Raw genomic sequence first — 24,511 nt, 5'->3', positions numbered from 1 at the left:
AATATGGCACCGATTGAACCAGAGGAGGAAGTAGTGCAGATGAGATAATAATCTTCCCCTTGACTGGCATTTTGCCTAAAGGGGCTGTCGAAGATGGACCTGCTACCTGTACATTGGTTGATTCACACAAAATAACGCTGCCAACACAGGAGTCAGAATATTTAAAGGTCATGTTAGAAAGAGCTTAAAAATGTCCAAAACCTGTTCGACAAGAGCCTGTAACAAGATAGAGGAAAATGATCTATCTTTTTATTATTTCTAGAAAACTGCATTCTGCAAATAGTTTTGGATAAGCAAGGTTAGCTGCAATTTGAGGCATAACCCAAATATATATATACCATAGTTTAAATTGAATCAGCTCCATACAAAATGGTCACTGGTATCAGAACACTGTCCTGTGTTATGCGCTATGATGTAAACGTTAAGTGGAACTGGTGCACTAAGCTATTTCTGTCTTTTTTAAGAAACAGAAAGTGTAACTCTTTCCGTTTCCTACTACTTTGGAAAGTTGTCATAGATGGAGGCTTACAGTAATTTTAAACCTCATGCATTATTTACGTTCATGTGTGGCCATAATTAACTCGAGGAAGCACAGTTGTGTTTGCGGAGATTCTCAATCATCCAGTTCATGGTTGTCCCAAAGGTGTTTTTTTCCCCAAAAAAACAACTGGATTGTCTTGATTTTTCTCTTTGAAAATGTTTTGCTTCTTATCATGTCTCAATTCACTGGAGAAGCTTCTTGGATGAGAAGCAAAACATTTTGAAAGGAAAAAAAAAAGAACAAGAAAGTTCAGTTGGGGAAAAAAAACCACCTTTGGGATACAGAAAAGGTATTTTGCCTTTCAGATTTTTGTACTACAGTAATTCTACATTTGTTGAAGCTCAGGAGAATTTCTAAATGCCACATGAGAATAAATCCATTCTCAACGTGTTTACGCATAAATAATGTTCTTACTACTTTATACTCAAGTAGTAGCATAATTGTAGCATTAGAGAAATCTTCATTATGTTAACATTTTCTGTTATGATAAAGGAGATTAGGAAATTATGCAAAAGGTACAGTCGTATCTATTCCTAGTATTGAGATGATATAGTAATGTTACCATTTCCCCTCCACCCCCATAATATTTCTTCATATTTTCCAGGGTATGATTAAGGTGTGTATTTAATTCCTTATATAAAGAGATTTTATCAAGAGTCCTTAAAGCCCTGCAATTTAAGAGCAGAGTTTAATGAGTCATCCATAAATACATGAGTGCAAAATGTAGCAAGATGCTAACCAATATTCAGATGTCTTAATTTTTCTAAGTAAACCACTTAATCTTTGTTCTTCTGTCCTTTCTAAAATACATTTGCTTCAGCGTATGTATGCATGTTGTTGTGTTCCTGTTCGTAAATGGCTCATTTAAAAACCTGGTCACTGTTCTTAGTGTTCAAACTGTGGGAGAACATGTCCACCCAACAGAGAATCTAGCGAAAAATGCCCACTGCGAGCATGATTTAAAACAACTGTGTCCTTTGTAATGGCCATCTGATCTATTAAGCAAAAATGTAGCTCAGCTTGTTAGAAATCCTACTCCTAAACTATGTTGACTGTTGAATTATAGCCTCTGACATTTTTAAAAAAAATTGCTCGATTGTATTTAAAATAAATGTATTGCTGCACTGAAAATATTCATTGTTTTTTTTTTTTTTTTTTAAAAAATCCAGAAATACATATCCTTGTAAAGGTCATTTTTAAAAAAAAAAAAAAAAAAGCTATTATTCAAGCTTTGCCAACTCTATGGTTCTTCAACACTAATCTGCTTAATGTTTTTTTAATCTGTTTGTTTCAGCCAAGCAAAATTCCTACCATTATGCAGACAGATTGTACACGCAAGGAAGAATTTGCACATGTAGTTTTATTTTCAATGCTCTGGAGACACAAGCAAAGATCTGTGGGGGACTCAGTTTCATGATTAGTTGAAGAAAACAGATTTTATCCTCAAGTCAGCAATCTCCCTAAAGCAGCCCCTTATTGTTCCCCCATAACTAATGTGGGAGAGATTAAGAACACACTCTGGAATCTGATCTGATGTCCCCACTTCACTTTAGCATATCAGCACTGAGTAATTAGAAGGGCAAACAATGAATATGGCTAAATATGAAGACTATTACTTTCAGTTTCCCCCAAATGCTATTGCTCCAGAACACTGGGAAATTTAAATGACAGCTCTCTAGTCACCAATATTAATCAAAATGCTCCTGCAGCCTGCTCATCACTAAATGCAGGGCTTTGTTTTTGTCCTGTAGAACAGGGGTCCCCAACCCCCGATCCGTGGACCAGTACTAGGCTACAGCATGCCAGCAACCAGGCCACACAAACAAGCAAAGCCCCATCTGCGGGATGCAGGCAGCACATAAAACCACAACCCCTCTCTCTACATAACCGGTCCCTGGTGCCCAAAAGGCGGGGAACCTCTGCCGTAGACGCTAACAGCAGCTCCTGATCATGGGAAAGTTATTCTGTGGAACTTCCAGAGGCATGACTAGACTAAGCTGACCTTTGGTCTGATCAGTTTTTATTACACTTGACAACTGTGCCACACCCCTGATGACTTTATCTCCATCACAGCACATTTCTCTATGTGAGGTTTGGCTGCTAAGCCCAACTTCCTCATAAACAAAGGTGGAAAATTATAGTCCTGCCAACTGGGCAAAAGGAGATGATGTCCAGCTCATGTGCTTGGGCTGAACATGTGCTTGGGTCAGGGGTGGGGAACCTTGGCTCTTTTAGGACTTGTGGACTTCAACTCCCAGAATTCCTGAGCCAGCCACGCCAGGTTCCCCACCCCTGGCTTGGGTTGATCTGTGAAAAGAAAGAATGGAATTTACCTTCCTGTGAACCTCAATTAAAAGCAAAAAAGCTAGTCAGAGGTCTACCCATCCTTAGGATATTACCAAAGCTTGGCCCAAATGAATAATGAGTTGCAGAGGTCCGAAACTGTACCTTGTGCTGCCTCTTTGATGTTCTCCAGAAGCCATGCATTTTCTTTCGGGAGGATCTGGAAGAAAAACAGGTTTTCCATGTATGAGGTTATCATCCCACCTTTCTTCCAGAGAGCTCAAAATAAATTAAAAACAAACCCGTATCAATGTACGTTAGGCTTCATTTCTGTAGTGTAAATTTTGTGCTTGACCTGTGATATACTTACCAAACAGATTTTAGTGGTGGTAGCCCTAACTCCAGTTACATCCCCAGGAATAGTAGATCCTCTTGCAAACTTAGTCTTCCTCTATCCATTTTGCTACTCATTTTTATCAAGCTAGTATTGAAATGGCTTTTTAAAAAAAACTATTGACTAGAATAGTCCTGCAGCAATTAGCTGAAGGAATAGCACAGTGAAGAGATACTGTGGTTGCAAATGCAGTAAGATCATTTTGTCACAGTATGTTTGCATAGACACATTAAAAAATATGTAGCAGATACTGAAATTCCACTCCAATGTTTCTGCAGTTTGCTGCCTGTTTGAAGTTATATCCTTTTTGTACATGAAAAAAAATCTAGATTTCTACATTATTTTTATTAGAATTTATATACAAGTTATACATCAGAGCCATACCAAGAAATCAGTCCACAAAATAAATTTTGCTCACTTTTCTTGTTCAGCTGCAACTAGGTATGTTCTAGTTTGGCTCTGGCTTAAGCCATTGTCAGCTGAATGCTGGCTTCCTATAAAAATTAGTACAATCCCCATCATGGGCAATCTAAAAATGGGCTGGGTAAAGCTCATTTGATACTAAATCTTAGTATCAAATTACATTTTTAAGCCATATTGATTTTGAGCTTCAACATTAAATATGTAACTAATCCTAATTAAATTCAACTATATCAGATTTCATCCTGTTTGCCGTTTCTCAAGCTTTTAAAAGGACAATTGTACAGAAATCTTTGATAGATGGTTGTATTAATACTACAGATACTGGGGATATTAAAATCCATTCTACTTCTGTCCAGGTTAAAGCAATTCATATACTTTTCAACATGATTTACTTTTATGTATATATAAACCTGAAGCTAATGCTTTAAAACAATTTCAAGTTAATGATTTACCATTTAATAGACAACAGAAGAATCAGCAAGAGACAAAATAAACAACATTCACGTATAATGTTCCATCACAATTCTGGAAGCCAGTTCACAACACTAAGCCAATAGAGTTGGATTTGCCAACTCACCTGTTCTTCTGAATCAGCTAAGTAAATGACTAGCAAAGGAACTAGTTCTGTGAGAAAACTTCTTTAACTGGTAACCAAAATAAGATTAGCATTCAGTGGCAATTCTTTATAGAGATTTTCAAATAATAGTTCCAATTTAAGTGGATATTATACACCCCTAAAACTTTTTTTTAAATGAGATTAGATTTTGTTTGTTGCTTCCTCTTTCATAGTTGTTACATCAAGATTAAAACAAATCATACATACTATAAAAGAAAATGAAAAGATATGGACATAACTTTGTTGCAGAGGTAGAGCAGAACAGAAGAAATGTAAGAAAAATGTACTCATGAAGAAAAACTCATAACATGTGGCCTGGATCTGCATCTTGTTCATGCTTCTCCAATATCTGTACTGTCTTCCTCATTTGCCTTATATTTACAAGTTATTTTAATCACAGACCAGGACTTTCCATTTCTGTATTACAAATCTCCAAAGATTTTAGCTATAAGTCCAAGTAAATAAAGGCTACTATATCATTTCTCATAGAGCTGCATTAAGCACACCAGTTTAAGCCATATTCATATGTTCTGTTGCATTGTTTAGTGGAGTCAGTATTTCTGACATATTTAATATTTTGCCACATGTATTACAGCAATAAACTCCCTTCACTGTTCAGGAATCGTCTTAGGCAAGAATCAGTTCAAACAGCCTACACTGGAATTAATAACCGGACTTAATAAGTGTGATTGTTAATCTTACAAAACTACTCTCCTTCTTTTAAATTATGTGATAGAAGCATTCACAGTGTTCTAACAGCAATCGCTTTAACTTAGTTATTAGTATGAATAAACAGTTCAGCTCTCCTACATGATTAAAGTCATGTTGGCTCTCCAAATCCTGTCCTCTATTTTACTTTATATTCTGTTCGTACTTTCAAGAGATGCTCGATTGCTTTTGCACAGCCAAAGTTCTTCCTTCAGACGAGTAGGAGGCTCTGCAGATTCCATATATTCCTATTCTGCATGCTGCTTGTTACTTCAGCAGCAACAATGGAACAAAAAGACTTCAGTCGTGAAGAATGTTATAGGATTAAGAATGTTTGCTAGGGAACAATTGCAACTGAATTTCAATGGGTATACTTCTGACTGATTAGGCTTACAACTGCATATCACATAATAACAAGGTTTTAAAGGACAGTGTATCTGTTTAATCACTAATATTGCTGGTTCCATGTGTAGGATTACATTTACATGAGATGCCCTGAAGTCAAAAACTCATCTTGGAATCAATGCTAAGTAGGCAAGTAAGTAAATAAATGAATGAATACCAGATAAATAAATAAAAAGAATAGTATACGGAAAACATTGAAAATGGAAGTGATCTAACTTCCAAAAATACCCTAGAATGAATCCCAGGAATAAATCTTAAAATCCCACCTACCCAATTCTTAAAAAGGGGTTTTTTACCTGAAATATTAAATCTTGACACTTTGCTGACATTTTCAAATCTCTTTCTTGCTCTGCTACACGTGTCTGTATCAGTTCAACCAAACGCTGACTCTTATAGGATAGACACAGCAAAAGGAAAACATGCACTTCCTATATATTTTTGAAGAAAAAAAATCACAACCCTCAATAGTTTTTTTTTTCATTTTTTTCCTATTACGACAAATTTGGTGGCCTTTTTTATTGCTTTGAATTAACTGTGAAATTACTGAGAATACTGATAGATTTCAGAAACGATACATGTTCATACATTTTTATCTCCACGAACTCAACTTTTTACTCTGAACAATGCCTTTTCAATCATTTGTAAAATTTAATTGATATAACTTTCGTTGTTTTATTATGTCAGTTCCCCAGTTATCAGTAAGAACAGAGGAATTTACCCAAAAGAAAATCTGCTAACCATTTTTTCCTACAAACAGCAGCCATATAGAATTGTTGGCAAGGTTAGTCTTTTGTCTTTCATTTTTTAAAGATTAAACTACAAACTTGAGTTTAGTACCGCTAGCCCATCAGCTATAATTCAGGTTCTCAAAACCAACATTTAAAAATCCAAATCTGAAATGAACTAAAACAACAGGTACAACACATACTTACATACTCTTAAATAAGGCTTGGTATATCTATTAAATTAGGATTGTTAAAACAATAGTGTTTACAAAAACAAAAACAAATATACTTGGACAATTTAAGGCAACCTGCATAATCACCCCATATGACTGCTGCCCAATCCATATTAATCACCTTGGGTCATATTTGCCAGATTACATTCCCCCCCCCCCAAATTTGGGGATGTCTTACCTTTTTCCATTTCACATTTAACTATGGCTCACATTACATCATTTATATTTTCAGAAATTTTATTGAACTCAAATTGGTTTGTAAACCCATTCTAATTCCAGTTGCAAGATTTAGGCTGGCATTAATTAGGGCTATAAAAAAACCCTACTGTGGCTATCATGCTAACCAGAGTGTCTTTTCAAACAGAAAAGTCTAACATTGATGTCTACAGTAGAGAATGCACAAACCATGCTTGATTACCAATTATTGCAGTTTAAGGCCAGCGCCCCCCTCCCAAAGAATGATTTTAAGCCCTTTTGAACTCTTTCAAGTCCCACAAATGCAACTCACCCATGTAAGAGTTCAAACTTTTCAAGAAATAATAAATATATATTTATATATTTACAATTTCTGAACCGCACTGTTTATTTTTGCTGCTTGAAACCTAAGTGACAGTATGCCACCATAACTGTGGGTTTCTTCTAATCCTTTATTACACTGCAGGTACAGAAATATGCAGACACATTTTTTGGAGAGTTGACATTTTGCAAAATGCAGCAAACATTTCAATTTATACATGAGAAAGAGGAAATGTTCAAAAGGGTATGCGTTTCAAGTTATTGCAGGTTATTTTTTTGTGAGATTTTTTTTTTCTGCAGGTAAAATATGCTTAAATTTAAACCAACAGGAACATGTCAGTGTAATTAAATCATGACAAACATAACCTTTTCTCTGGTCATAAGGTGCCCTTTGGAAGATTATTAGGGTGTTGTGAGGGCAAAAGGTCAACACAGCATAAATCCCGTGGCATTTTGGTTTTCTTCTGAAGATTAAAGCTGTTTTTTTTTCTTGGGATAAACGCAGCAGCAAAACACAAACCAGCTGATCAAAAAAGCACTTCTGCCAGTAACTCCAATAATTTCAGGGCACACCAACCGACAGTAGTTTTGCCATTCCCAGTTTTTAAGGTTTACATCACTGCGCTGGATTTTCGCAATAGCTTGTTCTTGTTTAAGCCAGTTTACTGACTACTGCCTGGTTGAGTGAGTTTAGTTGGTTGGTCCATTTATCTAATGCAGTATACCGTGCTCCACCCCGCTTCTGATGATCTAGCTCAAGAAGTTGATTTACTTGATCGATTCGGCCATGGATAGTGCTAAAATAAGCAAAAACACAAGCATATTACAAACTAATACATCTTTAAGGTACCCAATGCTCTCACAATAGGTAAATTATGAGTTTGCCCAATAGTTCTGACTTCCCCCCTTAATTTCTTTTCACCTCTAATTATACAGAAGCATAATCTAGGTACGTCTATTAATACTAACCAGAATTGGTTACAGGTCAGGGTTTGTGAAATCTGTTTTGAAATTAATCATAATTTGACAAATGCGACTGTAACTTTAGCTTCAAATGGGGTTCACAAGGTCAGTGCAAACCCACACAGTATTCCTAATTAACACACTAGATTGTGAATGCTAGTTTAAACTGAAGAAAACACGTTCGAGCTAAAACTCTACATACGTTCTAAAGACCAATTGCATGCAAGTTGTTGGTTTTTTTTAAAAAAAAAAAACCACACACGGACAATACTAACAACAAAGATAAGGAGAAAAAAAAACCTGAACAATGCAGACACAATATCTTTCATTCAAAAAGGTTCCCATTACCCCCCCCAAAAAAAACCCCAACCTTTTAAAAGGAAAGAGAGGCATTTTGATCAATGAATTCTTAAAGAATCACTAGAAATTTTACTTATAAATTAAATTAAGTTTTAAAAGCAACAGCTCAAAGCCACAAACAAATGAAATTGAACTTTTGAAATGTTGTGCTATGGTGAAATGAAGGTGACAGTGAAATGATACCCCTTTTATAATTAAAAAAAACCTGTAATCAATAAGATAATTTGGCATCTGTTTTTATTTTGTTCTATCCCTCTGTCTAGAGAGTCCTGCTTGGCATAATAGTTAAGGCAGACATGTCAAACACAAGGCCCGGGGGCCGGATGCAGCCCGCGAAGTGGTTTCATGTGGCCCGCGAAGCCACCCTGGAAACAGTGAGGGAACGGCCCCCGCTGCCTTGGCCCTGGCCCAGGTCGGCCGGGAGCCAATGTACAATTTTGTGGTGGCCATCTATGCTGAAACACATTCAGTCTTAGTTCCACAAGGCCGTCTAGAAATAGCGAAGAACCAGCCCCTGCCGCGTCAGCCCCACCCCCTGGGTGCATGCTGGGGAGGTGTCGCCCTTTGTGGGGAATGAAGAAATGGAATTGGTGCTTGCCGCGGTCCCACCCCCTTCTGCCAGAGACCCTCAGATCTGTCCCATTCCTGCCCAGGCCCCCACAGGCACCCTTGACGCGAACGATGTAGAGTTGGCCATGCCCACCCAGTAGGTCACACCCACTCCATCCACGCCCACCCAGGCCGCACCCACCCTGACCCGCCCCCTCCGAGGGCAACCGCAATGCTGATGCGGTCCTCAATGAAATTGAGTTTGACACCCCTGGGTTAAGGCATCAGGCTAGCAATTGGAAGTCCTTTCTTAGGCGTAAAGCCAGCTGAGTGACCTTGGGACTCTCTCTCAGGCCTTGGAAAAGGAAGTTGCAAGGTGTTTTTGAAAAACCTGGCCAAGAAAACTGTAGGGACCTGTCCAGCCAGTCTCCAAGAATCAGACGCAACTGAACAGAAGAAAAAAAAAAGTAACCCAATCGAATGACGAGGTTGATGGGAGTTATAAATCTTTCACCTTTGGTCGAGATTACTTGAAATGACCTGGAGACTTATTCAATAAACTACTTGCTTTCCTTACCAGTAGATACCAATAGATTGAAGTTTTTAAACTACGTCCTTATGAAGCAATGTTATTAAGTTACTGAGTTAACCTTAAAATCCTAGGAGGGGAAAAAAAAAAAAAAAAAAAACAACTTCCGGTGGCTACATCTCTGATATATTAGCTTAGTCCTGTTTTTGAATATAATCAAAATTTACAGAGTGATACAAAATGATAATGGGAACTACTCTGCCTTTTTGTAAGTTTATCTCCTACATGATACCAACTGTTTCACAACCAAATAGTATTGAGTACAGTATTCTACTCTTACCGTACGATTTAACATCAACTTCATTTTAATTGAAAAAAAATAATACAGTTTATATGTCCTGCACAATAAATAAGTCCTTGAAAATACTTATTGTTGAAGAGGGGCGAAAAAATACTCACTTATCCAGTATACACTGCACAAGCAAGCTTTCCACGTCAGCTACGTCTATGTTTAACTCCTAAGGGGGGGAAAAAAAACAGGCAAAAGAGATGGCCCAAGCGTTAGAGGTTCAATGACGTGACTAGGAAGATGCAACATTTTTTTTTCTCCTATGCAAACAATATGTTCAAGTACCTTAGAAATAAAGGGAATGTGTATCCTTGTGTAAGGCTTAATTAATTTTATAAGCACTTGCGTCCTGATGTTTCGCAAAAGTTCTGGAAGAGAACAAAAGCAAGCCAGTCATTGCATGAAGAAGGGAGAGTGTTAAGAGATGAAAGAAATGCTTATGTTTCTATCTAGTGAGCGCTATAATGCTCTGTATGTACAAGTACTGTCACAACTGAGGCCAAAATTTCTGTGGCTCAATCAGACATTTGTTCAATAGGTTTTGCCCCATTTTCCGACCTTGCTTGCCACATTTGTGAAGCGAATCGCTGCATTTGTTAAGTTAGTCACACGCCTGTTAAATAAATCTAGCTTTCCTCACTGACTTTGCTTGTCAGGTCACAAAAGAGGACCCACATGATCTTGGGAGGCTGCAACCGTCATAAATAGGAGTCAGTTGCAAAGGGTCTGAATTCTGACTACATGGCCGTGGGGAATGCTGGAGCAGTTGTGAAAAAGGGTCACGTCACTTTTTTTTTCAGGGCCGTTGTAACTCTGAACAGTCACTAAACCAACTGCTGTTAAGTCAAGGACTGCCTCTATATCCCGAGATACAATAACTGATTTTCACGTTGTCTTTTCAAAACTTCAAGTGATCGATTGCAGTGAGTCACTTCACAAGTGTAACAAGAAAGGTTGTGAAAGGGGGCAAAACTCACGTAACGACGTACATTTGGGGCTCAATTATGGTCATACGTTGGGGGCTACTTGCACAAAGAAAATAAGGTTTTTTTAAAGACTTGAGTTGTGATACAGTTGGTGAGAGAAAAAGGTGGATTTATTCTAGTACCCATTTAAAATGTAAACCATCCCAAAATGACGCCAAGGCCTTTAATTAACCAAACCTATCACAAAGCAATTAAAATGCAAGTTTTCTAAGCAAAAAAAAAAAAAAAAAAAACGCACGGTCCAGTCCGGACATTTTCACGGCTAACGGAATTTTAGATGTACTTTTGATGTTATTTTAGTAGAACAAGCTTCGTGAGCCGAGGACATCAATAATTCATTCAGTCTGGTGGAAAATGAAGAACGCAAAGTTCAACCGTTCTCTACCTTCAATATGCTCCCTTATGAAGGGATCGTCCATGATGTTACTGTGATTTGTCTTCAGGATTTTCTCAAATTCAGTGATGTCGTTATTCTGATAGGCACTGCAGGAGAAAGAGCACCGAGTTACACTTTGGCAGACTGAGGAAGAGAGCAGACACATAAATGTATATTTGTAATCCAAAAGGGAGCATCTCTAGACCAGCCTTCCCAACAGGCAATCCTGCCCGGGGTGTGTGTGTGTTTGTGTGTGTGCTGAGACTGCAGATCAGGAAGTTGGGGGGGGGGAGGATGTAATTTCTCCATTAGTGAAATAAAAGAGTTTCTACGTTTATTTATGATACAGGGCTGCCACTCAAAGTGCTCATCCCAGTTTAACTAAGGGCTTGGATACAACCATACAACCACAGAAAACTTCTGCTGTTTCAGGAATTGCTTTGTTAACAATCTTCTGTTTCAAAATGAGGCTGAACATCTGCCATCAGGTAAACAGCTGGGGCAAAGAATTAGTGGACCCGTTCATTTTGTTTCTAGACCTATATGATTTTAACAACATAATCCCATTTATCCACATGATATATATTGCATCCAATAATTCAGAAAATATCTGGTAAACCAGAATAGCTATTTTCGTTAACACTGACAGAGAAACTAAACATCAGGAGTGTAACAGATTGATGGACTGCTGATACATCAAACTATGTGTACCCCATACTTTCTATGAAAGAATATATACTCTTTGCAATTAAAGATAATTTTGAAACAAATTTCAGATTTTCTCTACCACTTTATATTGTTTCAAATTCATTTGTAGGTTGCTATTCATTTTTGCTTGATAAGAAGAAAGCGTTCTTACCTTACTAAATTTGTCATAGCTAGAATCTCTGGATCATTTTTGTATGGTTTTGCCTACATGGGAAATAATATATATTTACATTTATACAGTAACAAAAAATATTTTTGCTGATCTCTTTTCACACAGACAAAAAAAAAAAAATGAAGAAAGGGTCAGCCGTACCTCCTGAGAATCAAATGGATTTATTCCAGACTTCATCAGCATGTTTGCTAGGACTAAATATTTTAAGCACGTAGTTCTTCGTGGACTCCCTGATTCATCGTAATTTTTGAACGCTTCGAAGAAATCAGTATGTGCCTTTTCAAATTCACCTTCTCTTAAGTGCATTTTACCACCACATTCTGGGGGAGAAAAATTAAGACAGCTGCTAATGATTTATTTTGGCTGCACAGAATCCAGAACACTTTCTAAAACTGACCTTTTATTAATACTGACAAAGGGCCAAGCAGACTGAACAATGTCTAACGCGTGCTTCTTATTTCAACTACCCATTATAAGGAAGTATATGAGGAACACTGCTATTCTGGATAAACATTCGGTTATTACAATGAACTTATATACAGTCCTCTCTTAGCAACTGAGACCGGCAACTCTATCACTAAGCTCTGTGGCCACTAAACAGCAAAACATGTGACCAGAACAGACTTATATTACTAGTGAGTCACTATGATCATTAGCTAAAGCATTATGTGAGCCCCGACTTGCAATCTCACTTCTGCATTCTTTGTTAACTCTGCTTAAACATGTTGCAAATCCTGTGGGGAGCATGCAAATTCTAATCACTGCAATAGTCATAAACAGGCACCCGAATGGGAATCCTGGAACCGTGGGACGCTGCAAGGGTCATAAATGGGAGAATTGGTCGCAAAACTGTTTTGGTTTTTTTTTTTTAAACAGCGTTCTCACTTCAAATGGTTGCTAAACAAGGCAATCGGATTTCCCCAAATGGCAAGCTTGGGATCTCAATATGTCTGTAGAATATTCAAGCTGTAATACACATCAACGTTAAGAAGGGAAATATGAGCGTATCTGCATGGTAATTTAAGGAAAGGTCACCCTCTGCCAAAGCAGGATTTTTTCCCCCTCTTAGAGTTGTGCAACTCTTGGGTTCAGTTCCAAAATGCTGTCTCAGAGCATGAGCAGGGGCATAGCCACATGATCCTGAAAAGAAACAAACTGTTTTAAAGGGCTGCAAATAGAAGCTGGGTTTCTCTGCCAAGGACTCCAAAGCACCCTTTTGGAACTGGACTCAAAGCCTCACAAGACTCGAATTAATCTCCCACAGTCACAAATCCAATTCTAAAAAATCTGGTCATGTTAGATTTGTTGCCTTTAGGTCAGTGGTTCTCAACCTGTGGGTCGGGACCCCATTTGGGGTCGAATGACCATTTCACGGGGGTCGCCAAACAAGGCTGTCCGCCATTTTCCCCCCTTTTCTTTGGCCACGCCCGTGGCATCCGGTGATGTATAAGTGGTTGGGGGTCACCCCAAATGGGGAACTGTATTATGGGGTCGGGCATTAGAAAGGTTGAGAACCACTGCTTTAGGTAATAAATCCAAAAACAGAACAGAGTATTTGCATCCTTCCCTAATATTCTGTCGTTAAACTTGTTCACACCCAGCGTAACATGGTTTTTACAAGACATTTCCTAATGAGATGTACCTAACAACCCTTATCATACTTATTAAAATACTAATTTCCATTACGCTCCTCCCCTTTCAGTAATCCAAATCATTCTTATTATGATGGGCCACAGATTAGGCAATACATTTCCGTACTTAACGATTTAACTTGCTTAAAATACTGCTGTATTACTGGCGGTATGCCTCTTCCGTCATAATCCAGGGGTCTCCAAACTTGGTAACTTTAAGACTTGTGGACTTCAATTCATGACCATGGCTGGCTGTGGAATTCTGGGAGTTGAAGTCCACAAGGTTTAAAGTTTGCCAAGTTTGGAGACCCCTGACTTTAAGGCGCCACTGTACTTGCCTCTGATAACTCCCATGATCAGTGGATGAGGAATTGCAGACTTGATGTGCAACGACTGTTCGTAGAGGGCCTTAAGTTTTTTATTATTTTTTTGTGCTGTGTACATTTGAATTTCCAAAGCATAAATTTCCAATAGCTGGGTGCCTTTTTTAAGGTCATCTTCTCCATCATCAGTCTAGTAAAAAGAAAAAAGAAACATGTGAAGTATGAAATCGTGAATACATTTTTTCTCTCTGCTTCCTACGAAATACACTTACAGATGAAATTTATTTATAAGGTTTAATCTGTAAAAAGTGTCTCATGTTCACTGCAAAGTAGATTCTAAAGCATCTTGTGACATCTTTATGTCTGGATTGGAAAAAAAATGAAGTAGCATACATTTCAAATCAACATACAGAAACCAAAATCCAGTATAGATTCCTAGGAGCCATAAACTTGGATTTCTACAGCTTTCCAGACGGCATAAATCGAACACAGTCCTCTCTGTGCACCTGAAGGGAGAACTCCAGGGGTGAAGAAGTTTATTATTACATTCTCCATTCCACCGTCAGCTTCAAATATAAATTTATTTCCCCACATGGACTGGGAAGCCTAGCTGTTGAAAGTGCCCAAATACATGGGCACTTGTGTGAAAGTGATTTCTGGAAGAGATTGAGGACCAAGTGGATCCACCAATCCTTTGGCTGTCTGCTATAACTCTGATCTACGGAGCTGGATGAGAAAGTTAAGAAATGAAATCATGAAGATGAAAACTGCATTTTTTCCCCTTCACTTCTGCCATTCAGATCTGCAGTTAGCAGAACAATGGAAGCAACAGGCTAATATTTTGTAAATGAGCAGACAGATCAAACATGATGTATTGTGGGTTGTGCTTATAGAATGCAAATGTGTAACATTTAGCATAAAACCTATCTATCAAAGTAACAATCCAAATTAAAGTCACGTTATCTGAGTTCACTGATACTTGCTTTTGGATGTAATGTTATCACTTGCAGTTGTAAAATTTGTTCAAAGATAAATGCCTCTTTAAGGACATGTTTTGAAGAATAGATTCTTCAGGGAACCCCACAATGCAAAAATGTTCTTCCTTTATGTCTATCAATTATCTTCCTAAGGAGTACTTGCTATCCTGTTGTCAAATAAATAAATAAATGCTTGTGCTATTTAAATACTCTACAAAGGGTTGCAGCAGGCAGGAGAGTAATTACAACCGGTTGAGAAACAGACTCAGAGAACAAACTGCACCTTACCTGACATGACTGATGTAGTTGCCGCAAAATCTTTTGTAACTTGCCATACTCTTCTCGTTCTAAATATAATTTGCCAAGCTGTAAAGCAAAAGGTGATTTTTTTAAAAAAAAAAAAAATCCTAAATGTGTATTTAAAAAATTGTAAGGTTGAAAAAAAAACAAAAAACCTCAGATTGGCCATTTTACCTTTGTGTTTGTCTTAAACCACAATCTATCATTCTTAGCATCTTTCAGTGCTTCAAGTGTTGTCTCATAAAATTCCTGAAGCAAATCCATCTGACATAAAAAATCAGAATTCTATAATTGTAAACAGCAAATTTGTGCCTGTTAATAAAGTCAACATGAACACATCCAAAGTGCAACTTTGAAAACTTATACACTCTAATATTTGCATTAAGACGTGCATATTTTTAACATTGATAAACCATAACAAGTTCAGCTTAATGTGGGTTTTCCAAACTCTTTTTCCAGGCATATGTGGGAATCTATCTTATGGCTAGAGCGTTTTAGTGCTTCATGGAATAATGCTATGATTTGGCTTGAGCCATTGAAGCTGCAAATTCCCAAGAGCTTTTATTTTTGTATCAACAAAATTATCACCCTATATTGGGCAAATAAAAATTAATAAAAGGAGAGTAATATTAATGGGTTTTTTTTCTCCAGGGAGATACACTGCTGTTCAACTATAATCAAGTAGAAACACTGATTTTATAGTTTTTAGTGCCATGTTTGTTTATTATTTTCTCTAAGCAGCTATCATCTTTTCAGGTCTGAAAAAAGGAAGACTTGAGATTCTCTCATTCAAGAAGTCTGCCATGAAAATAATCAACACAGATGCCACTGGCAGAGCCATATGTTGTGTTTTTTTTAGGGTATTTTAGGAGTTTCAAGATCCAATATGCATGTACAGCGATCTTTTATTTATTTTTATTTATTACATTGATTTTCTCCCTATCTCACCTTGGGGCTACGCTTGGTGGCTGGCTTATTTCAATTTCAGTATTATTTCAATATTTCAACATTACAGTTTTAAAACATTGAGAAAAGAGCAATAATTAACGAGGAAGAGGGAGAACATTGCAAAATCAAAAACGTCAGTGCTAAAAATGGTTGGTACTTAACAATTTTCCAAGAGAAGCAAAACTGAACAGATCTTTTAAAATCATAAGACACTGAACAATAAGCTAAGCTAAGGAAATAGCCTAAAGTGATCCCAAAGCTCAGTCCAAAGACATGGGGTACTATCACTGAGTTTGATCAGAATGCCCTATATAATCACAGTTGTTAGAACCCAGGAAATTGTATAGTGTTGAACATGATTACAGCTGTCAACTGATTTTCCACTCTACAAGCAACACTGAAGTGTTTCTTTTATTAAAAAAAATTCACCGTCTCACATGCTAAGCTAAAGGTGCAATTTCTTTGCTGAATATATCTTAATGATATATAGCTAATATAATTCTGCTAAATTTCCCAAACTCTGTCCCTCAGATTCATCATATCCACCAGTAGTTATATGGCATTTTCAAAAACCCTAAGTACCCCTAGGTCAGAGGTAGGCAACCTTGGCTCTTTTATGAGCCAGCTATGCTGGCTCAGGAATTCTGGGAGTTGAAGTCCACGAGTCATAAAAGAGCCAAGGTTGCCTACCTCTGACCTAGGTCCCAAGGACCTGCAATCTTTTTGGCACAACCAACCACGAAAGCATGTTTTACTCCTGAGTTTTTGCATGCAAGAAATAGATTATAAGGATACATTGATTTTTCCCCCCATAATAAATGCTCCTCTGTTTTGTGATGAACTGATCTCTGTTTAACTTGAATAGAGATTATTTGTATAATAGCTGCAATAAAGTAGCATTTGTAACAATCGCAGAGATGACTTTTCAAGAAGGTGCAACTTCTAGAAATTGAAAGGAGAGATAATCTAACCTGCTTTGAAGTGGAAATATAATCAAGAATAGAATTGATGGATTTTTCTGAATAATTCCTTGTGACCGCACTCCGTATATAGGTCAATAGTTGTTTATATCTGTTCATCATTTCAGGAAAGTTAGTCTTTATCAGAAAAAAAGAAATATTTATGAATTATTAACAATGCATTTCAAATGGAAGATCAGTCTAGTTAGTAAATTTAAAAATAAGGCAAACCCTGTGTAACTGGATACATGCCTTGAATTTCTGCAAATGTTCTTCCATTCATTTTGAAGAGATCATACTTTGCTAACAACATTTTCTCCCAGTTTGATGTGGCTTAGTTCTTACAGGAAAAACCCAAGTAAAAATGATACACATCTTACCAGTTTGAAATTTATTTTTATCATCTGTTTTAATGCTTTGAATCCCCATTCTCCTTTTTCACCTTCAAGCTCTAAAACCTAAAAAATTGAGAAAGATATTTTGCTCAATTTTGATATATATAGATTCATCAAAAGCTGCAGTAAATCCAAGTCAGTTTTTTGTTTCAAGAGAAAGTCTTCTGTTTATCCAGCAAATGGCATTTTTTTATAATTTCTATATTTCATCCATTGAATGTCCGTGTTCCAGTTTCAAGTTATTCTTCTGGAAAACATCCAGCAGCTCTATGCAGAAATTATTTTCAAAGGAGTTAGTTGTCACTATCAAGCAAGGCATCAGCAACTGAATCTATCTACAATGCAGTTACTAAAACAGTAACAAAAGAAGACAGACAGGATGACAAGAGATAACATGTGATCCATCACTATGAGAAACCAGTTGTAGAAATATTTTTAAAAATTCAAAAGTAGCAACAATAAGAGACATTATTCTTAAAATAAATGTTCCCAAGAGCAAAAAGTCTTAAATACTTAAATAAGTAGCACTGAGGAGAGTTTGAGTAGCTAAGAGGAGCAGGGATATTCCAGGTAGGTTTCACACGATTACCCCTTAGATAAGTGATATCATCTATCAAAAATTATATTAAAAGTGAAACATGGAGAATACCCCAGGATTATTCGACAACAGGATTTTGCCTGCACCAAGCTATCACAGATAAAAAGTCTAATAAAGCAAAATATTTAACAGACGTATGTGTACCAATATGAAAAATTAAAACTATAAACCTTTTGAAAACTGCTCAGTGCTGCTTTGGGGTCATCTTCCTTCAAGGCTTTGGAGTTATAATACTGATTTTCCAAATCTACATTTGGTTCAGAGTTGCTGTCTTCAGAATATTCCTGTATTTTACAAAGGGTAAAAAAAAATATACATGTCAGCTGAGAACATTAAATTTTAATCAATTAACTGATAAGTGCCAGAAGTAGAAATGAAATGGGAAATTGGGGAGGGGATGAGTTGTCGTGACTAAGCATAAGCAAATAGCTAGCAGTGGTTACTGAAGTTGCTACACATCCTTAGCTGCTTTAACAGCTTGAAAAGGGATGCTTTTTGTAGTTTGTCTTATGGAATAAAACATAAGTCAAACAATCCGTGCAGCTAAAAGCATCTCTCATAAACACATCAAAACTGGTTTTGTTTTTTTCAAAGTAAAATTCATCAACCCAATCATGACTCTTTCCTGGATTAGGTTAAAGGTAGGAGGAATGGGGTAATTCCTAACTAGGTTTCAGAAAGATTTCTGCTATGAAAGAAAGTAGCCTGAATAACAGCTTGCTGGATCAGATGAAAGCCCAATAGTCTATTGTCATCTGGAGTCAACTAATTCTTCCACCAAGCTATCTCCTATATACTTTCAATGTGATTTTCAAGGACAACTTTCTTTTGGCTAAGGTTGTGTTTACTGTATAGGACAAGCTAAACCGGTGATTCACTGAATTTGTCATAAATGATGGGATTCATACAACCTAGTAGACCATGTTTTACAAATGATCTAAACCTGGAGGTTTATTCTCCAAGACCTTAAACAAGAGTGTCTCCTAGCTACAATTTCTTTGATTTTTAAATGAAGATGCTAGGAGCTGAATTTCAAAGCGGACAACATGCAAGCTACTATAGTTGCACCAAGCCTTTTGAAAAAACTTGCGGAGAGTACTATGTAATCAGGGTTTTCAAAAGTTAACAAGTACTTTCACAAACCTACAAACAAGAATTTGTAGGTTTGAGCCAGTCAACTTGTTTTCCTTTTCATTAATTACTGCAGTAGTCTGCAGACCCCTGGGGGCCCACAATGTCGTCACAGAGAGTCCTTGAAAGCTTGAAGAAATGTTATAATTTAAATCTTGAGGTAAGTCTTGGGGTCCGTGGCCATGATATTTAAAGGGAGTCCTTGGTGAATAAAAGGTTGGGAGCCACTGAATTACTGGAAAGATCCATGTATTTTGTTTTATTTATTTATTTGGAAAATTTATATTGTTCATCTATTTGCTCACAGCCATTCAAGGCGGCTCATAGGAAATAAAAATGTTATATGGGTATAATAAAATAACCACTAAATATCAGAAAGTCACAAAAAAACATCACAAAACCCATACATCCACCTAAGCTGTTGCTCAAAAAAAAAAAAAAAAAACAGAATTACAACTTTTCCTATAGCACAAAATGACTAGATACATATTTGTTCAGCAGATTAGTCACTCATTTTCAGAGGTGGCTATTAACACCTGTCAAATTACATCAAAATAGAGGACCTTTTACCATGCAGGAAGAAAAAGTCCCTATAAAGCAGTGGTTCTCAACCTGTGGGTCGGGACCCCATTTGGGGTCAAACGACCATTTCACGGGGGTTGCCAAACAACGCAATCCGCCATTTTTCCTCCCCTTTTCCTTAGCTGTGCTACTCCCTTTTATTCTATTGGCTTTTGAAAGCCGATAGAATAGACTCTCTTGAATAGAGTCCAATTCTATTGGCTTTCCAAAGCCAATAGGAATTGTCCAGGCTGTCTCTGCCCTGAGCCCGCCAAAAGACCCATTCTGCAAACGGTGCTGCACCAGTTGAGTAGTCCTCAACTTACGACCGGTTGAGTAGTCCTCGACTTACGACCGGTTGGGGGTCGTGGCATTGAAAAGGTTGAGAACCACTGCTATAAAGCATGCCATTGCCAACCCTCCTAAAAAAACATACGCACATAAAAAGAATAATAATCAATTAGTTAATGAAGTTTGACTCAGACGCTCCTGAAATTTTAAATTATGGGCCATCAAGTCGTCTTCCTCTCCCAGGGCAACAAAGATACCTAAAATCACACTCAGAGACCTCCAAGGTCCCTCCTGGCTCTATTCTGTTCTAAAGTAGTCCTTGACTTATGACCACAACTGAGCCCAACATCTCTGTTGCAAAGTGAGAAACGTGTTAAGCCAGCCTCGCCCCATTTTATCACGTGTCATGCCACCGTTGTTAAGTGAATCCCTGCAGCTGTTAAGTGAATCCCTGCAGTTGTTAAGCGAACCTGGCTTCCCCATGGACTCTGCTTGTTAGAAGGTCGCCAAAGGGGAAGCCACATGATGCCGGGAACATTGCAGCCGCCCTTAAACCCGAGTCCCTTGCCAAACATCCAAATGTCAGTCACGTGACCGCGGGGAGGCGGCCACCGTCGTTAAGCGCGCAAAACCGTCCCAAGTCACTCCTCTCGGCGCCGTTACAACTCCCAAAGGTCACTAAACGAACGGTTGTAAGTCGAGGACTGCCTGAACTGAAAACTCGGCCGGATTTCAGGACGCCCCTTCCCCAAGCTGACAGGGCCGCCCCCCCAACCACACCCGACCAGGCCGCCTGCCCCACTCGCGCCCCTCCGGATCGACCCACCACCCAGCCCGGCCAGGAGGGGGCGGCTTCAGGGGGCGCCACCCCTCCCGGCCGCGTCTCTGTGGGGAACGCAGCCCAACTGCCCCGCCATGGAGGGGAGCCCAGCCGGCCCAGCCCCGGCGCCCATCCCGAGAGGCCTAGCGCGGGCCTGGGGCGGAGGGAAGAGCCGGCGGGCCTGGCCCGCGCCCCTCCGCCCGGCGGCGCCCGGCCTGCCGCGCTCCTACCCCGGGACGACCGAGCGGCGAAGGGGCCGGCGTCGACCCCGCGGCCGGGGGAGCCCAGGCGGAGGGCAGAAGGGGGTCCCGCGAGCGCCCGCCCGGCCGCCCCCCTCACCAGGTCGTAGTCCTCCTCATCGTCGCACATGAAATCATCCTCCATGTCAGACATCTTGGCCGGAGGACGCGCCGAGGGGAGGGGGGAGGAGGGGCGGGGCGGGGCGCGGAGGGCGGGCCCAACAGCCGGGCGGACGGCCCTCTCCTCCCACAATACCCCGCGGCGGGCGGTTCCCCTCCCTTTCCACGTGACCGACGCCAGGCGTTGCACGCAAAAGCGTCCGTCGCGCCGCGCGCTTGGCCGTTCCGGGCGCGCACGGAGCCTCTTTCGGGGTGCACCGGGCCTGCTTTTTTTTTTTTTTGCTTTTTTTTTTCTTTTTGGCAACCGGGCTCCTAGCAACGGCTCCAGGGTTGCAAAAAAACGGAGCTCGGGTGATTTCGATGAGGCTTCGGGCCTTTCCCACTCACCCCCCGCCCGATGCACTGGGGAGATCCCGGGTGCCAAACTGCCGGGTGATGTTAAGAGGGAGCCTTGCGCTCTCGCTGCGGCGGCTGTGCGGCTTTTTAGCAGCCGGAGAGGAGCCTGTGGCGAAGCCCCGAAGGGCAGACGCAGACTCGGTCAAGAGGAGAATATTTGTAGCTCAGGGTTGAAAGTTCTTTTCTTGCAGACGTTTCATGACCCAACTAGCTAACGTCATCAGTGCCCCTTACATCATGAGTCAGCTGTCCCTAAATGATCAGCTGATCAAGGAAAGAGGAGAAAGGAACTGTCCAATATGAGGAGTTGCCAGCCTTTTCAATTAAAACAGCAGACATAACTAGGGGGCCGCTCAAATACAAGTGTAACCTTAGACCAGCATTTCTCAACCTCCACAACTGGAAGATATATGGATTTCAACTCCTCCAACCAAGTTAGGGAAGTATGCTTCAATGGCTACGTACAGACCAGAGAGAAAGCCTATCAAATGGCTTTCCCCCGTTTTGCAGGTTGACTTGGCCTCACTTTGAATCTGGCCAGAGGTTATAAGCTGTCTATAGAGCTTGCACAATATATAAAGATAAGGTGACCAACTTTTTTACAATGAAAAGGAGGACACAAATAAATTGAAGGAAAAAATATCGTAAATAAAAGAAACATTTTATTCATTGCAACAATAATACAGATAACTTGCATGTGCAAAGTTTGCCGGCCGGGTGTTTTGACGCGCTCAGCAGCAATTCCTATGGGCTTTCAAAAGCCAATAGTGGGAGTAGCACAGCTCATGCAAAAGTTGAAAAAAAAACCAGGTGCCGGAACGCCGTTCTGAGCGTTCTATGAGGGCAAAAAAAAAGCCATGCAGATTAGTCTTCAAATATTGAAAAGGAGGACATGTAGGAGGACACTTTTTGAGGGAGGACAGAACTTACAAAAGGAAGACTGTCCTCCCAACCAAGCCCTAATTTAGCACACTATGTACACACTTGGCATATAGGTATGAGTATAATACAGTAATGAATCCCTGTACTCCATAGATGGAACATAGAAGCATCTGGCTGGGATTGATCCCGGAGGTCTTCTACTCCAACTCTCATTCAGTTGTACCATCTTGGTCAAATGGCTATCCAAACCATTTTTTGAAAACTAGATCAAGCGTTTTTCAAACCTGGCAACTTCCAGATGGGTGGACTTCCAACTCCCAGGATTTCACAGCCACTGTGCCAAGTTTGCAAAACCCTGGACTGTTACCTCCAAGTTGCTTTCCAACTTTTACACAAGTACCCCTTTTTCTGATTTAACACATCTGATTAAAAAGCATCGCCTTTCTTGAGCTACAGACACCTCCCTTCAACTGATGCTGTAATCCTCCACTTTTCGTTGGGAAAGTTTACGCCTTTAACAAAACGTGGGAGTCGAAAAAGCGGCTGCAAGACTAAAACAGCCCAAACTCTCCAACACTCTCCATGGGTGATGGGGAGGGACGCTCTTTTTATTTCAGAAAATGGGATATTTGCAAGTGACAGAAGTCTTCCCGGGAATAGGTTAACTCTCCTTGATGGAGAGAGACGCGGCCCTTCGCTTCTTCCTGTATCTTTCGTGTGAATGTCGCCAGTTCCGCATCTGCAGCGGAGGAAGGGCAGTACCGGTCGTTCGCAGCAGCTTCGCCCTCTTTGCCAACCCCGGCGCCTCTGGGCGGGGAGTACGAGGAGGAAACAGCTGCAGCGAGCGGAGCTGGAAGCCGACGTGTCCCGGGGTTTGGTCGGTTGCAGAAGGAACAAAACCCCGCAGCCCAGACCTTGCCCCGCGCGTGCAGTAATCGTGGTGGGGGGGAAAAGAATGGCTGCCGAGGCGCCCCCCGTCCTTTCGCTCCAGCTGGTGGAAGAACCGAGGTGCGTGGTCGGACTCTCGCCCCCTTCCTCCTCTGGGCGCCAGCGGTCAGGGCAGAAGGCTAAGCGAAGGACCTTCTTCCTTGATGCGCTTTGCAACGAGTCTTGTGCATGATTTTCCTGGGAGAGTAGCCGGTGCTCCCAGGTTGCTTGCTCCCAGGTCGAGGTGCATGAGATTGGAGGATTTGTAATCGCCCAGATTACAGGGGCAGTTCCGGGTGCTTTACTCACGTTTGCTTCCTATTCGTTTTTCAAGGAACCAAAGAAAAAAGGCGTGCATTCATTCATTCATTCATCCATTCAATTTCTATAGCCGCCCATCTCAGTCAATGATTCTGGCCGACTTGCAATTCAAAAAATATGTTACACTTAAAATACTAAAAAAAAAAACCCACAACATTTTAAAACACAAAAACAATAGAAACATGCAAAATAAGATACTTGGTCATTTAGCAACAGAATCCTTAACAATTCAGCATCCCAGGCGCTGGAATATTTCTGCCGAACCACTGCAAATTGGATCTTACAACCATGTAAGATGAATAAAGATCACTAGGTAGTGATGTGTTGTTAACCTTTCCCACCCTGATATCCGATGGGTTGGATTATAACTCTCATAAACCACTGGAATGGCCACAGATGCCACATTGGGTAAAGATAGGGTTAAGGTTTTAGACTAAAATTGGTGGTCCAAGTTCAACCCTACTCAACCAGGGTTGTTCACTTGGTGATCTGGAGCCAAAGAGTATCTCGACTTAGGCCAATGTACTTTACTTGGTAACTGTGGGAATAAAACATAAACTGACCAACAAAGTTTATTGAACAGAAGAGTGCAAATTCAAAATGGCAGCTCTTTTGGTTTGGTCATCATTATTCCTAGGCACAAAGTTTTATTAAGGAGCCACGTTCAGCATGATTGAACAGTAACATGAAGGTATCTGATAACAAACATATAAGTCTGTCCTATCATCTGGAATATCTCCTAGTGGGGTTGGATTTGGGCTCAACTGCATGCAGAGTTTCTGTTCTGCCAAATTGCTGTGGTTCACTCAACAGTAAGCCATGATATTTTTAAGTAACCAGCAATAGGCTAGAATCA

At 39.8% G+C, this 24,511-nt stretch overlaps 2 protein-coding genes across 5 annotated transcripts in view; one reads left to right on the top strand and one right to left on the bottom strand.

Moving 5' to 3' along the window:
* Positions 1-6,886: 6,886 nt before the first annotated feature.
* COPS2 (COP9 signalosome subunit 2) lies at positions 6,887-21,200 on the bottom strand. 2 transcript variants are annotated; one of them, XM_039359139.1, is made up of 13 exons: positions 21,110-21,200; positions 18,138-18,251; positions 17,355-17,432; positions 16,987-17,112; positions 15,242-15,352; positions 15,056-15,133; positions 13,806-13,980; positions 11,978-12,156; positions 11,816-11,868; positions 10,966-11,063; positions 9,880-9,962; positions 9,705-9,763; positions 6,887-7,641 (listed from the first exon to the last, which is right to left on the bottom strand). In XM_039359139.1, exons 1-13 carry the CDS (start codon positions 21,161-21,163, stop codon positions 7,497-7,499), a joined length of 1,353 nt encoding a protein of 450 aa, XP_039215073.1. In that variant the 5' UTR covers positions 21,164-21,200; the 3' UTR covers positions 6,887-7,496. The 2 variants fall into 2 exon arrangements, with proteins under 2 accessions (XP_039215073.1, XP_039215074.1); XM_039359140.1 differs by having other exon boundaries at positions 15,242-15,331.
* A 1,265-nt stretch (positions 21,201-22,465) lies between these two features.
* Positions 22,466-24,511, top strand: part of GALK2 (galactokinase 2) — a 49,506-nt gene continuing 47,460 nt past the window's right edge. Inside the window, exon 1 of one of the 3 annotated variants that reach the window (XM_039358750.1) lies at positions 22,466-23,415. In XM_039358750.1, the coding sequence (XP_039214684.1) occupies positions 23,129-23,415 (287 nt within the window). In that variant the 5' untranslated portion in view covers positions 22,466-23,128. The remainder of the gene's footprint in view (positions 23,416-24,511) is intronic. The other 2 variants (XM_039358748.1, XM_039358747.1) reach the window with 2 other exon arrangements.

This window comes from Crotalus tigris, unplaced genomic scaffold (assembly GCF_016545835.1).
Source record: "Crotalus tigris isolate CLP2741 ecotype Arizona unplaced genomic scaffold, ASM1654583v1 scf7180000019068.10715455, whole genome shotgun sequence".
NCBI classification, from domain to species: Eukaryota; Metazoa; Chordata; class Lepidosauria; order Squamata; family Viperidae; genus Crotalus; species Crotalus tigris.
The sequence above is the reverse complement of the archived record's forward strand: the minus strand, read 5'-3'. Positions and strand labels throughout refer to the sequence as shown.

Coding starts and splice junctions, on each gene's coding strand:
- COPS2 (XM_039359139.1), bottom strand. CDS start 21,163: ATGTCTGACATGGAGGATGATTTCATGTGCGACGATGAGGAGGACTAC. Junction 12,157..13,805: donor GATCATGGGAGTTATCAGAG/GCAAGTACAGTG, acceptor TTTCTCCCCCAG/AATGTGGTGGTAAAATGCAC. Junction 9,963..10,965: donor CATAAGGGAGCATATTGAAG/GTAGAGAACGGT, acceptor GTTCTCTTCCAG/AACTTTTGCGAAACATCAGG.